General features: G+C 48.0%; 1 protein-coding gene across 7 annotated transcripts in view; it reads right to left on the bottom strand.

Annotated features, from left to right (window-relative positions):
• The window catches only part of LOC138537634 (ADAMTS-like protein 2), a 678,742-nt gene that overhangs the window by 269,031 nt on the left and 396,892 nt on the right, over positions 1–12,819 (bottom strand). For all 7 annotated transcript variants that reach the window (XM_069641465.1, XM_069641464.1, XM_069641470.1 and 4 more), the window contains exon 9: positions 4,317–4,725. In XM_069641465.1, coding sequence (XP_069497566.1) covers positions 4,317–4,725 — 409 coding nt within the window. The remainder of the gene's footprint in view (positions 1–4,316; positions 4,726–12,819) is intronic.

Here is a 12,819-nt window from a genome sequence, read left to right as displayed (position 1 = left end):
TTAAAAATATCTTGATAGATGAACAATTTAACTGGTCTTCACATGGTGAGCAGGTCTGTGATAAGATCACCCAACAAACAGGAGCTATAAGTAAATTTGCAAGCAATAACAGGGTTTATTCGATTCAAACCTTCCTTAATATCTATTGTGCCAAAATAGTGTCATGCTTGCTGTATGGTGTGGAAGTATGAGCGAGAAGATATATTACTGATTTGGTTCGACTCGAAGGGAAAACGCAAAAAAAAAGACTTTGAATGGCTATATCTCTATCTACAGAATATATTTGTCTTCAATGTAATATACCTAGCATTGAGAGCTCTATTTTTCTTAGATGTATGTTCTTTGTAAAATGGGAGATGGATCAAGACACTATCATTTATAAACTGTTTACATCTTTTGATAATGTTTGTAATTTACTGCATTATAGCTACCTAGGATAGATTTGACAAATTCTGCTAAACTGGGATCCCTTGTTGCCCTCTTGTAACTCTCAAAATACAGCTATGTTTTTTAAAAATATGCTTAAGAAAAGATTGGATGATTTTGATGTTGAATATACATTGGTTGAACTGTCCACCAAAACCAATAGTGGGATGTTTTAGAATATTGGATGAATAGATCACATAGTTCTAAATATATTTTTGCTTTCCCAAATAGTTATACTGTTAGACCATATATGCTGCTTAAATTCAATATGGCTAACTCCTTAGAGATCATTGGTGTGAGCTAAGGAATTCCTTGCAGAGACAGACTATGCAGAGAGCCTGTTATTGAATCTAGTAGACATTTGCTTGTCGATTGTGTAAGTCTAGACTATATACAATATTGTTTTTTATAAGGTTCTATGTGATTTTGTCGAATGTATTTCAAGGCAGTAGAATTCATTGAATAATTATTTTGACTGGACGGTTTTGCTGCAAATATGTGCAGGGGAGACACTGCCAGTCCTCCTCCTTAACCCCCTTCATTTTGTATTCACCTACACCCACCCCCACATATATTTGCCGCTCAATTTTTGGTAAAACATTTGATGATTTCTATTACAACGAACTATGCTGCGGCAAAAACTCCCTGTCCCTTTTTTAATACAATATAAGGGTAATACACAGAATTTGTGGGAGATATTTATGGAAGGCAATGATTTAATTTGATTTACTACATGACTAAATTGAGTAACTATATATTTGGCCTTTTAGCAGATTTGTAAAATACTAATGATTTAATTGGTTCTTGGATATTAATATTGTATACTGTCTAGGGGTTTTATTGTTGGTAAGTGTGATGCTTTATCAAGATTTTATGAGTGTGACTATTTGCTTTTTTATGTGCATGCTTATGTATATAAAGCCTATGATAGACTATGTGTATACTAATACAAATATATAGTGGGCATTCATTCAGGAATTCTGAAAATGTGGAATGTGGATTGATAGGGGCTGACTTTCCATTTACCAGGATTTTATTCAGGTTCGTTCATTTCTTCAATGTTCTAGTGACTGAACCTGGTCCATATTCAATTGTAGCTCACATGCCAATGAGGGATTGGAACGCTAAAACGTTTTAAAATTGCAATCTGTGGGAAATCATTGGTACCAGCATTCCTCTGGATAAAACACTGCACTAGAAAAACCAAAGTACACAGTTGCAGTTCTGGCACGCTGAAGCCACCTTGATTACATGCTGCAACAAGACTTTTTCTCCAGTTTGCAGAACCCTACTTTGCTTACCAATCTACACTTACTAGCCTGGAGATGCCCGAAGGACAACTTTGCAAAATAAAATTGTGAGGGAGAACAATTTGAATGAGGGAGATGCACCCAATCATAGACAAATCTTAATTCAGTGGTGTACATTAACATTTAAGGGCTCCCGCACAGTTTTCACAATAAGGAGCACTATGGTCATGGGACAGCGTGACCTGCAAGTATTTTATGTAACTGGCTTTCATTTTGAAAAAAAAGTTGCTGCTTTGTACATGTGGTTCGTTCATAAGGGGGAGGTCAGCTTTGGCCCACTTTATATGGTCATCAGCAAAGTTTTAAAATGCACATACATCCTCCTCCATGAGGGTGTAGATTGACATGTTTCATATACAAGAGCAGGGTGCAGAAAATTCCAAGTTGCAAGCTACTAACCAGCCATAAAGTGGTTGCATGCAGACCTCAATTCTATGCATACAGACAGCACAACATTTCTTACTCACCTAGAGTCAAAGATCATCCTAAATAGCCAATCGATAGTGGCAAGTGCACATTTTGCGCCCTGTATAAGAGCATAACAGTGTTTGAAAGGCTATTCCTGCCTGTGGAATTATAGCTAAATGTCTTCCTTGGTGTGCTTTTACCACACTAGACAGGGTAGTGGATCTATCATCAGTATAAACCGTATGAGGAAGGGTGTACACACTGCTGCTGTGCGCTTCTGCGAGAAGATAACAACACTTAGGAAACACAACTGTTGGTCATGGCACAATCTGTAAACAGCACAACATTTTACATAGAGACACAAAGCAACCCCTGATGCCCGATTGACTAAGAGCCTTAAGGAGAAGACCCAATTCACTGAGTCAAGCAGCCTCCAATGGCAGTTGTACAGGGTTTATGTTATGCATGATTGAGGACAGGTGTCTCATATTATTTTGGTTCGTTCTGACATGCTCCTGCTCCCGTCTGGGTGCATACAATGTTGCCTGTATGTGATACCTTTGGTTAGGGGCATTTTGTCCATATTTACAAAGGGCACATGCAAATACACATCCAACAAACTGCCACAAATAACAAACAACGTTCTATAAGCGTTCTATAAAATACCAATTATTATTATTATGCAGGAATTACTACCATATTATGAATTTAAACAAGACAAACCTAGTGTCGGGGCTGTTGGGAAAGTGTGCGCTTCGGTATAGATTGAGCACTGTTCATTGTTAAAGTTCCTATAATCTGATAGCAACAAACCTATGCAGAGTTCGGATCTAGCCCCTAGATCCTCTAAGTATTAGCAAAACAAATAACTCTGCTGGTTTTGCGCTTATCTACAAGTATTCAATGGTAATTTGTTAGTGTCCACTCTCAAAATGCACAACGCTAAATCATCCAGTTTTGGCCGGTGAGCCATTTCATATAGTATTGTTTTGCCAATGCGTATTCAATATTGTTGTTCATTCAATTTTGCTGACACGAGTTTCGACCCTAGGTCCTTTTCAAGGCATTTGCATTAAATGAACGTTCGATCTCCCTCTCTATAATGAGGCTCTTAGATGTCAATTGTCTTTTCAAGGTGTAAAAGTGATGGCAACATTGGTTGCATTGTAAGAAATGCGCCAATTGTTTCAAATCGGTATTGTGATATTTACCCCATGCATTAAATGATAGACCCACTTCACTCAAGAGAGCCATCCTACATACATCAGGTAAGACATCCATGAAACTTGGCATTAGAGAAGGCTCCTGTACAAAAGACTTATACCTCTTTCTGACATGAAAGACCCACCTAACAGCTTCGATGAGAGAACCTGCACAACAGACCAATGACACAAATCATACAAATAATCATAAACGCTGTACAGGGAGATCCATCTCACACGTTACATGAGACCACTTTTGAAATCTGCATAAGAAAGAGACCATTGCTATGTGCACAGAACCATCATCATATGCTTCATGAAAGGCCTCGCTCATACACTGCATGCAAGATCCATCTTAAAACGTGCAAAAGTAAAAGACCATGACAACGTGTATGACTTAAACCAATCTCACACCATGCAAGGAAAAACACCAATCCCTCGCCAAGCAAAGGAGACCAATTTGAATCCCGCATGAGAGACACTGCTCACAGACTGCATGCTAGTGACCTATCTCACAAACCTCATTACAGACAATGCTTGTACGCCGCAGGATAGAGACCCATCTCACATGCTGCGTAAGAGACTCATTTCACAGCCTAGAAGCGATGGGGATCATTCGCAAACACTGCTCAAGTGATCGAACTCACACCATGCATGTGACCCTCTCACACACTGCCTAGACAACCATCTGAAATCATGTGGAAGACAGAGCTATCTCGACCCCGCGAGAAGGGGAGAGAAAGAAAAAGAGAGACCAGTCTCATACAGTGTAAAAGAGAGACCCATGTATCACCATCTATCCCTTGCCGCACCTTATGTAAGCGAGACTCATCTGACGCCCTGTATGAGACATCAGAGAAACTCACGTTGTACTCTTGACAGAGCTGCATCTCACACCTTAACAATAAACTCATTGGGCACATTGTGCATGCATGGAGGACTCGTCTTGCCCACAAAGAGTCCTACTCACCCACTCTGGATCTTTCTGGCTCTCCATTGTCTTCTTCTTCCTCATCCTCCTCCTCTTCCTGCTCTCCTACTCGGTTTGTGTGGTAGTCGCTGCCACGGTTGTTGAAGTCCTCCTGTGTCCTCCAGTCCCAACCTTCGGCAGCCCCAGTGCCGTTGACCCAGTTGAATCCTCGGCTGCTGTAGTCTTCCTCTGCATTCTGGGATAAGCCACGGGCTTCAGCCGGTGATAGCCATGTGGAGTTGTGGCCACCAGCAGTGACAGAGCCTGGAGAGTCATGGTCAACAGCATTAAGGTGCATGGCTGATTGGTGAGAGAACGGCAGCATATCCATTCCGTGGGCTGATGCTGCGATGCGTGGCACTGTGTACTCATACGTGATGTGGGGCAGTTTGCCATTGAAGTTGTAATACTGGAAGTAAACCATAAGCATTTTAACATTCAATTAAAAAGCATGCTAATAATTCAGAAAACGAAAAACAAGAATCACAAAACTATAATATTCTAGAGAATGACTGTGATTAAAACCAGCAATCCTCTTTGACATTTCAGCACATCTTTTCCAATACCTCTAGTTATACGCTTCCTTAACACTGCATATGTATCTGGCTGCTGACTCATTGACCACTACCTACTGCTAACCCAGCAAGCAAAAGACCAATCTGTAAACTACCAGCCACACACAATAGTCAGTCACCCGCTTTGTGAATGAAGGGCACTGAATGAAATGAGCCAACATGTACCAAACCTCAACAATAATGAACAGGTGTTGTCTCAGCGCCAGTAATGACCCAATTCACTACATATATTTGGATAGAGGATGTGGTATCTATTGAGCTTGTTTGCTCCAGATGTCACCATTTATTTTTGTGTTAAACTAACATAGGCAGAGATATGGAATTTGGAACTAGGAGACATGGGTTCTAAAAATTGCTTCCTCACATTATCAAAAGGGTTCAATTCCGGGCAGATCACCTTATTGCTGTATACCTCTGTCACTCTTGTGGTAACATTCGGCATAACTAAAACAGCAAGAGGATAACACTGTATATACACTAAAGCAATGGGGCCATTGTGTTCTGCCTGGAAGCGTTTACTGCCAAATTGCAAATGCAGGAACCAGGAAACCCCAGTGGAAGGCCTGGTTCCCCCACGTACAAATTATGTGATCCTGGGCGTATCCCTTTTTCTCTCTGTGCCTTATTTTCTCTAGATGCTAAAGTTGGTTTGACCTAGAAACTTACATGCTCAACTATGCTAAAGTCTCCTCACTTGAAGGGATACTCAAATAGATGAAGATTTAAAAAAAGAATACAATGGTTACTGAATGTGCATGGATACAATCTCGGAACAGGCTGACGTTAGGTCTGCTTTCATTTCAAAGCCTAGCAAAATGGTAACTAAGCAAAAACGGCATCAGTGAAGGGCTGCAACATGTACTAATGGCCCGCTGTCTGAGGAAATGGCTCAAGTGTAGCAAGGGCATTACCCAGGGCGGCAGGCCATTCACAAATGTCATAGCTCGCACTGATGACCATTATTGCCAATAGAACCGGAGGTGCAGAGGTGCAGAGGTTGAATGAACTGGCATCTCACACACAACTGTGGAAGGACATTCAACGTGCTAGATAAGGTCGTGTCGGCTGCCGACACATAGAAAGTATTTCTCCCGGCCTTTGAGGGGAGGAGCATTTGGAGGTTGGCCTGAATGACAGTCCGGAGGAGCGTATTAGCCGGCATAACATAGTGAAGTAGTTGGGGGAGGAAAAGAGAAGGTGGTGGGATTGAACGAAGAGAATCTGGGCAACGCAGGCTTGCCATAGCAGATAGCGCCAGCATGCCTTGGCTTGTGATTGGTGGAGAAGAAATCCAAGCGTGGTAATTATAATTCATGTCCAGTCACTTCCTACTCAACATTTCCGGGATACCTCATATTTTTTATTCCACTCAAAGCACTGCCCAGATACTTAGAAAACAGCCACTGTATAGAGGACTGTGTTGTGTAGTAACCCTCCCATGTGTGTTGCCTCTTTAAGGGGATTGTGTCCCTCCCATGTGCATTACCCTTTTAAGAAGGGCCATGACGCAAGCTAATGAAAGGGAGACCTGCAGGCACGTGCGACAGAACAGCTGCAGACTCAGAAATGCAATGACCTGAGTCTGTCTCTCATTAAGGCCTGCTGGCCCACCCTGTGTAAGCAGGGCCTGCAGGCCAGGTTGCCATCGTGGCGTTGCCCCTTAAAGGGCGAGCACGCAACAGAGTGACGTCCACTCCGTTGCGTGCTGATATAAATAAACAGGGCGTTCCCGGCGGCCGCAGAGCCACCGGGGAGCCCACATGAACAGCACAAGAGTCTCTGTGTCTTGTGTTCAGGGTTGTGGGGGGCTCACGGTGCAGCAGTGACTGCACACCGCTAACAGTGGCGACGAATGTCGGAATACTTACCCGGGACAGGCAGTGAACCTCAAAAGGTGCGCGATGATCAGCTGTGAGGCGCACCTTCCGAATTATGCCGCGGAGAGGGGAGTGACACATGCGGTCGGCGGCCCTGGGAGGTCAAAGCTTCACAAAGGAGCAACGGTGAGCAACGGTGAGCCATCCAAGCCTAATTTCTGGACAATCCATTAGCGGATAGCTACTAGAAAGAGCACATGCCATTTTTATAGTGATTTCTTTGCTGTTTCACTGTTTTTCACCGAGTATTTGGGTGTGGAACCAAAGAGGCCTGCTGTGTTTATATTTGGGACCCACCCTGCAAAATCTTTGGATCCTCTACGCTGCCTGGCTACCTGATCTGCTGCACTGTGGAGCTGCTCATGCCTTACTGCACCTGAGGAATTTTAGCATCTGTGGGTTTGCCAGTGGCCACATCCAAGACCATCTACTGCAGAGGACTACTGACTGGTGTGGTGGTGAGTTGCGGCCCCTCTTTCTTCACATCTTTGGGGTGCCTGTGTGCTTGCCACCACGAGCCAAGCTACGGCCGCTCCCCAACAGCCAGTCGCTCCTGCAGCTCCCCAACAGCAGCCACCCATCCTGCCACCAAGACCTTTACCGAAGCCACAGGGCGCCCTGCAGCCAATGCCTGAGTTTGATGTCTCAGGCACTCCATCGAGTCTGGGGCCGAGGTGGAAGATTTGGATGGACAGGTTAGAGATGTACTTCAGGGCTACAATGGAGACTAGTGAGGACAGTAGGTTGGCCACCCTCCTATATTGTGCAGGCCTTGCGGTAATTAAATATTCCTGTCCCTGCAACCAGCTGATGGGTCATATGCGGCTGCGAAGGATGTGCTCCACAATCATTTTCTGCCCATGGCGAATGCAGATTATGAATGTTTCCTGATGGGGGCTGCTCGCCAAAAGGATGATGAAACTCTAGATGTATTCTATGGGAGGCTACACAGGCTGGCAGTACCATGAGCATGGAATGACCCTGATACCATGATTCAAAACCAACTAATCCAGGGGTGTGTGTCGGGCAAACTGCGCCGTCAAAACCTGCGAGAGCCGGGCATCACTCTTCCCTGCATCCTAGAACTGGGGAGGTGCCATGAGGTCTCTGAACTGCGGGCAACCAGAATGGAAGCCGGAGTGCGCCCCAGCAAGGCGGACGATGTCTGCGCAATTGGTAGGGGCGAGGGCCTAGACACCCGGCGGGTGGCCAAGGACTAAGAGGACAAGCAGTGAACAGCTTTTGCCTGAAGTGCGGATACAATCTCCCGCACCCAGCAGAGTGCCCGGCCATTGGAAAGATGTGTGGCCGGTGTGGGGGGGCTGACCACTATGCCCGAATGTGTAGGGCCGCAACTCCAACAGGGGTTCCCATAGGGCCCGTCCAGACTGGTGTCTTCCGCTCCCAGAGATCATCGTCTATCGTCGCCAAAGTGGACCAAGGGGATGAGGGTGCCTCTCCTGATGGTGACGAGGAAGAAGAGGACGAAGAAAACGTGTTCTTCATTTCCAGCGTGGGCGTCCTAAAAATCAACTCCAAGAGACAGCCCAGGTGCAACGTGATGGTGAATGGGGATTCAATACCAATGCTGGTGGACACTGGGGCTTCAGTTAATGTGATGGCCAGGGAGCACTATGACACTAGGCAAGCTCCGCCAACCCTGGCTGCGCCAAAGGCGCGTATCTTCACGTTTGGGGGCAATCAGCTGATTCCCCTAGATGGTGTGTTTGTGGCGAATGTCAAGCATGGCAACACATCAGTCCGGGCCAGGTTCTACGTTACACCGGTGTGCAACAACACCCTGCTGTGCTGTGCTGCGGCAGAGGCCCTGGGCATCGTGACATTTGCATTGTAACGCTCACCTGATTCCCACGGAGGCGCCGGTCTTGGCAGGATGGTGTCTGTGACTCGAAAAGCGAAGTGCAGGACTGGATTGGCTTCCGGGGCTGAGCCTCTTTGCACTGTGTGTCTAACTTGAAGAGTGAGATATCTGCAGGTGAAAAAATATGGGGTTAATGATCTGGGGTTGTCGGGTATCTCTCTCCCTTTCCCTTCCTCGCTTTTCCGTGGAGCCCCAAGGTCAACGTGCTCACCTTAGATAGGTGAATGCTGGACTCTCCATCTGCGTCTGGTGCAGGGTGCCGTTGCCAGTTCCTTCACTGGGTGAAACATAGGCCTCTTGACCTCAGAGGATTGCTACCGTCGTTAACTGCACGAACGGTGAGTTTCCGGACACCTTTTAAGTCATTACAGTCTTTAGGTGCGTGGGCACGTTAATGTGGAACAGGGCTCTGTATAATGCTTTTTCTATTTGTCTTGCAGGGCTCTTGAGGTAGAAGATGGTGTGAAGAAAGCCGAAGTTCGAGCCAGAGTCTTGGAATGACGCGCTTGGAAATGCGTAAGTAAATGCCGGTTGCCTGCTTTTCAAAAGCTCTCTAACTGTCTCTTTTCCCTTGCAGTTGTGAGTTCGGGTGTTGAAGAGACGCTGGAAACGCCGGAGTATTTGCAGGCGCCCTATTGTGGCGGGCGCGATGGCGCGTAAGTAAAATACCTGTCTAATGTCTCTTCTTTTGTCTTTCAGGTGCAGGATTGCAGCGTTGAAGAAAACCGGAATTCGTGGAGTGCCGGTAAGTAATTCCACACAGGAATAACTATGCTTTTGTCTTCACAGGCGGAGGAGCAGCGTGAAGAGATGGTAGCTGCCGATGGATCAGGTGAGGAAAGCGCTGCGCGTGAAGGTTGCCGTGCTAACCTGTTGTTTCTTGTCTTTGCAGGTGCTACTGAAGGCTGGATACAGGAATGGTAAGCGTTTGTTCTTGCAGGTTCAGGATCGGAAAGAAGAAAACTGGAACAGACACGGTGAGCGTTCTGCTGCAGATGCAGAATAACGCGAAGCACGTTTCATCAATCGGGTGTGGTTTAAATAGCCTTGGAGTGATGAGGCGTCTTCCTCCACGGCCTCGCCTAGGTAAGAAAAGAGTTCCTGTTCCAGAAGAGTTCCAGTGTTGTATCCAGGGAGTGGAGCTTGCCCCAGCCAGGTAAGAAAGTAGTCCCGGCTCCCAGAGGATTCCTATGTGGCTGGTAAGTAAGCAGCATGTTCTGCTGCAGGTAAGTCCACCCAAGCATCTTCATACAAATTATGAGCCCGGCGCTTCCAGTGCCGGGACCAGTGACTTTGATGAGCCTGGTGCCACCGGCGCCAGGACAAGGAACAAAAGGTCCCAGTGGGGACCGGCTGGTGCCTAGGATGAAGGTTAGGGGCCTGCTTCCAAGGACGTTGGGCTGGTCCTAGCTCCTTGGAAGCAGTGATCATGACATGCATATTCGGTGTACCTGGACGACATACAGGTACTACTGGGCAAGCACGCCTCCTTGTTTGAAGGCATAGGACAGATGGTGGGTGAACCCGTACGGCTACATATAGATGAGTCCATTCAACCAGAGGCGCTCAAACATCGGCGAGTGCCTTTCCACCTTAGAGACCTGGTGGACAAGGAGCTGGATAACCTTTTTGGCTTAGACATCATCGAAAAGGTGGAAGGACACACCCCGTGGGTGTCTCCCATCGTAATCGCCCGCAAGCCCAAGCAGCCTGACGCAGTGAGAATTTGCGTGGATATGCCTCCCCAACAAGGCCATAAAGAGGGAACCCTTAACCCCCACCATTGACGACATTATAACGGAACTGCAGGGGGCGAAATTCTTTTCCAAGCTGGACCTCAGAGCTGGGTACCATCAAGTGGACCTGCACCCAGCTTTGGGGTCTCCTCAGCGGCTGAGGTGTTCCAGAACATCATCAGAGGGGCACTTGCAGACCTGGAAGAAGTCCTCAACATCAGCGATGACATTCTGGTGTACGCTAAGTCAGAGGCCGGACACCTGGCATGCCTTGCCAAGACATTATAGCGCCTCCGCTAGCTGGGGCTCACTTTGCACAGGGACAAATGCGAGTTTCTCAAAACCACAGTTGAGTTTTTCGGGCTTGTCTTTAAGGCGGATGGCGTGTCACCTGACCTGCGCAATGTGAGGGACATAAAAGGAGGCCAGACCACCAGAGAATGTAGCTGAGGTGAGGAGCTTTCTGGGCATGGTCACATATTGTGGCCGCTTCATTCGGAACTTGTCGTCCTGCTCTGAGCCGTTCAGGACACTAACGAAGAAAGACACTACATGGCAGTGGGGGGCGCTTGAACAGGCAGCCTTCGACGACATCCAGGGCGCCTTTGCTGCTGAGGACACCATGGCGTTTTTCGACCCGGGGCTTCAGACTGAAAGCATTGTGGATGCCAGCCCCTATGGTCTAGGGGCGGTTTTCACCCAGGTCGGGAATGACCAGGAGGTCTGCCTGATAGCCTACGCCAGTAAGGCACTCTCCAAGACCGAGTAGAGGTACTCGCAAATCGAGCGAGAGGCCCTGGCTGTGTTGTGGGGCTGCAGGCACTTCCACCTGAACATCTTGGGGAGACCTGTCACTGTCATCACGGACCACAAGCCCCTGCTGCCCATAATGGCTGGCTCCTCATCCAAACCACCAGTGAGGATAGAGCGTTGGATGCTCGTGCTTCTCCAGTATGGAGTATCGCTGGTCTACCGCCCAGGAAGCAACAACGCTGCTGACTACCTCTCCAGACACCCGAGAGGGGGCTCCCATTCGTCTACATTGGCAGAGGAGGCGGATGAGCACGTTCGGCTGGTTATTGAAACGGCCACCCCAAATTCGATGCAGGTGGAGGAACTTGAACACGTGTCAAAGAGCGATGAGTGTTTTGGAATTCTGAAGGCAGCAATGGAACAAGGTGCCTGGAAAACCATGTTGGAGGCATTTGGCCGGAGAACAAATGAGGCAAAAGTGGTGCTGGAGCAACTCTGGAGGGTGCGGGAAGAATTGACATTCTCGGACTCTGGGCTCCTGTTGAGAGGAGATAGGATTGTGGTCCCCCAGGCTAAAGTCTAGCAAATCATCGCCCTGGCGCACCAAGGCCACCAAGGGGCCCCTAAAACGAAGGCTCGCCTCAGGCAAAAGGTGTGGTTTCCTGAACTTGAAAGAAGGGTGGAGGAGTTCGTAGCATCCTGTGAGTGGTGCCAGGCAGCCTTTCCAGCACAACGTGAGCCGTCCATCGAATTGATGCCTCGAGGGACAAGGCCATGGGAAGTGGTCCATGCAGACTTTGGGTCCACAACCACAGGTACCCACTTCCTGGTGGTGGTGGACGAATGGTCATGATACCCCGAGGCGGAATTTGTGGAGTCGGTGTCGTTCGATAAGGTGGTGGTAGCACTGGAGAAAATCTTTGCCATCCATGGACTGCCCACGGTCTTATACTCTGACAACAGGGCGCCATTCCAGGGAGACAGCTTTGCTGACCTCATGAGGGACTATGGCATCCATCATAGAAAGGTCACCCCCCTCTGGCCTCGTGCAAATGGGGAGGCAAAGCGCATGATGCGCACACTGAATAAAGTGTTCAGGATCGCACAAGGAACGGGCGAGTGCCTGCAAAGGGCTCTGTACGTGTTCCTAAGGGGATATCGGACCACACCTCACTCATCCACGGAAGTGGCGCCAGCGGAAGCACTGTTTCAGCGATGCCCGAGGGACATAATACCAGAGGTGGGTGAGCGAGAGCCAGCCGTCATTAACAATGACCAGGTGGAGGAAGAAAGAAGGGCAAGGACCGAAATGGAAAACAACAGAAGAGGTCTAAGGCCACCAAGAATTGCCCCGGGGGATGAAGTGTTAGTGAGGAATCGTCACCCGCAGGGCAAGCTGTCTCTCACTTATGAACCGGCTCTGCTGGACGTGGTGGCGGTCAAGGCCTCTATGGTGACCGCGTCCGATGGAACAGCATTGGTGACCAGAAACGCCAGCTTCTTTAAGAGGCTGGGTGAGCCCAGGCCTGAGACCATGGAGGACATGGACCCAGAGGACGCACCGGACGAAGGAGGGGGTCGTCCCTCCCAAGTGGATTCTCCAGCCCACGGTGGGCCAGGCGAAGGGACACCAGCCAGAGAGGCCTGCAGGAGGTACCCCCTGAGAACAGGGCGTGGGAA

The sequence above is a fragment of the Ambystoma mexicanum genome, chromosome 1q, assembly GCF_040938575.1.
Source record: "Ambystoma mexicanum isolate Mex_15411 chromosome 1q, UKY_AmexF1_1, whole genome shotgun sequence".
In the NCBI taxonomy this organism is placed as follows: Eukaryota; Metazoa; Chordata; class Amphibia; order Caudata; family Ambystomatidae; genus Ambystoma; species Ambystoma mexicanum.
The sequence above is the reverse complement of the archived record's forward strand: the minus strand, read 5'-3'. Positions and strand labels throughout refer to the sequence as shown.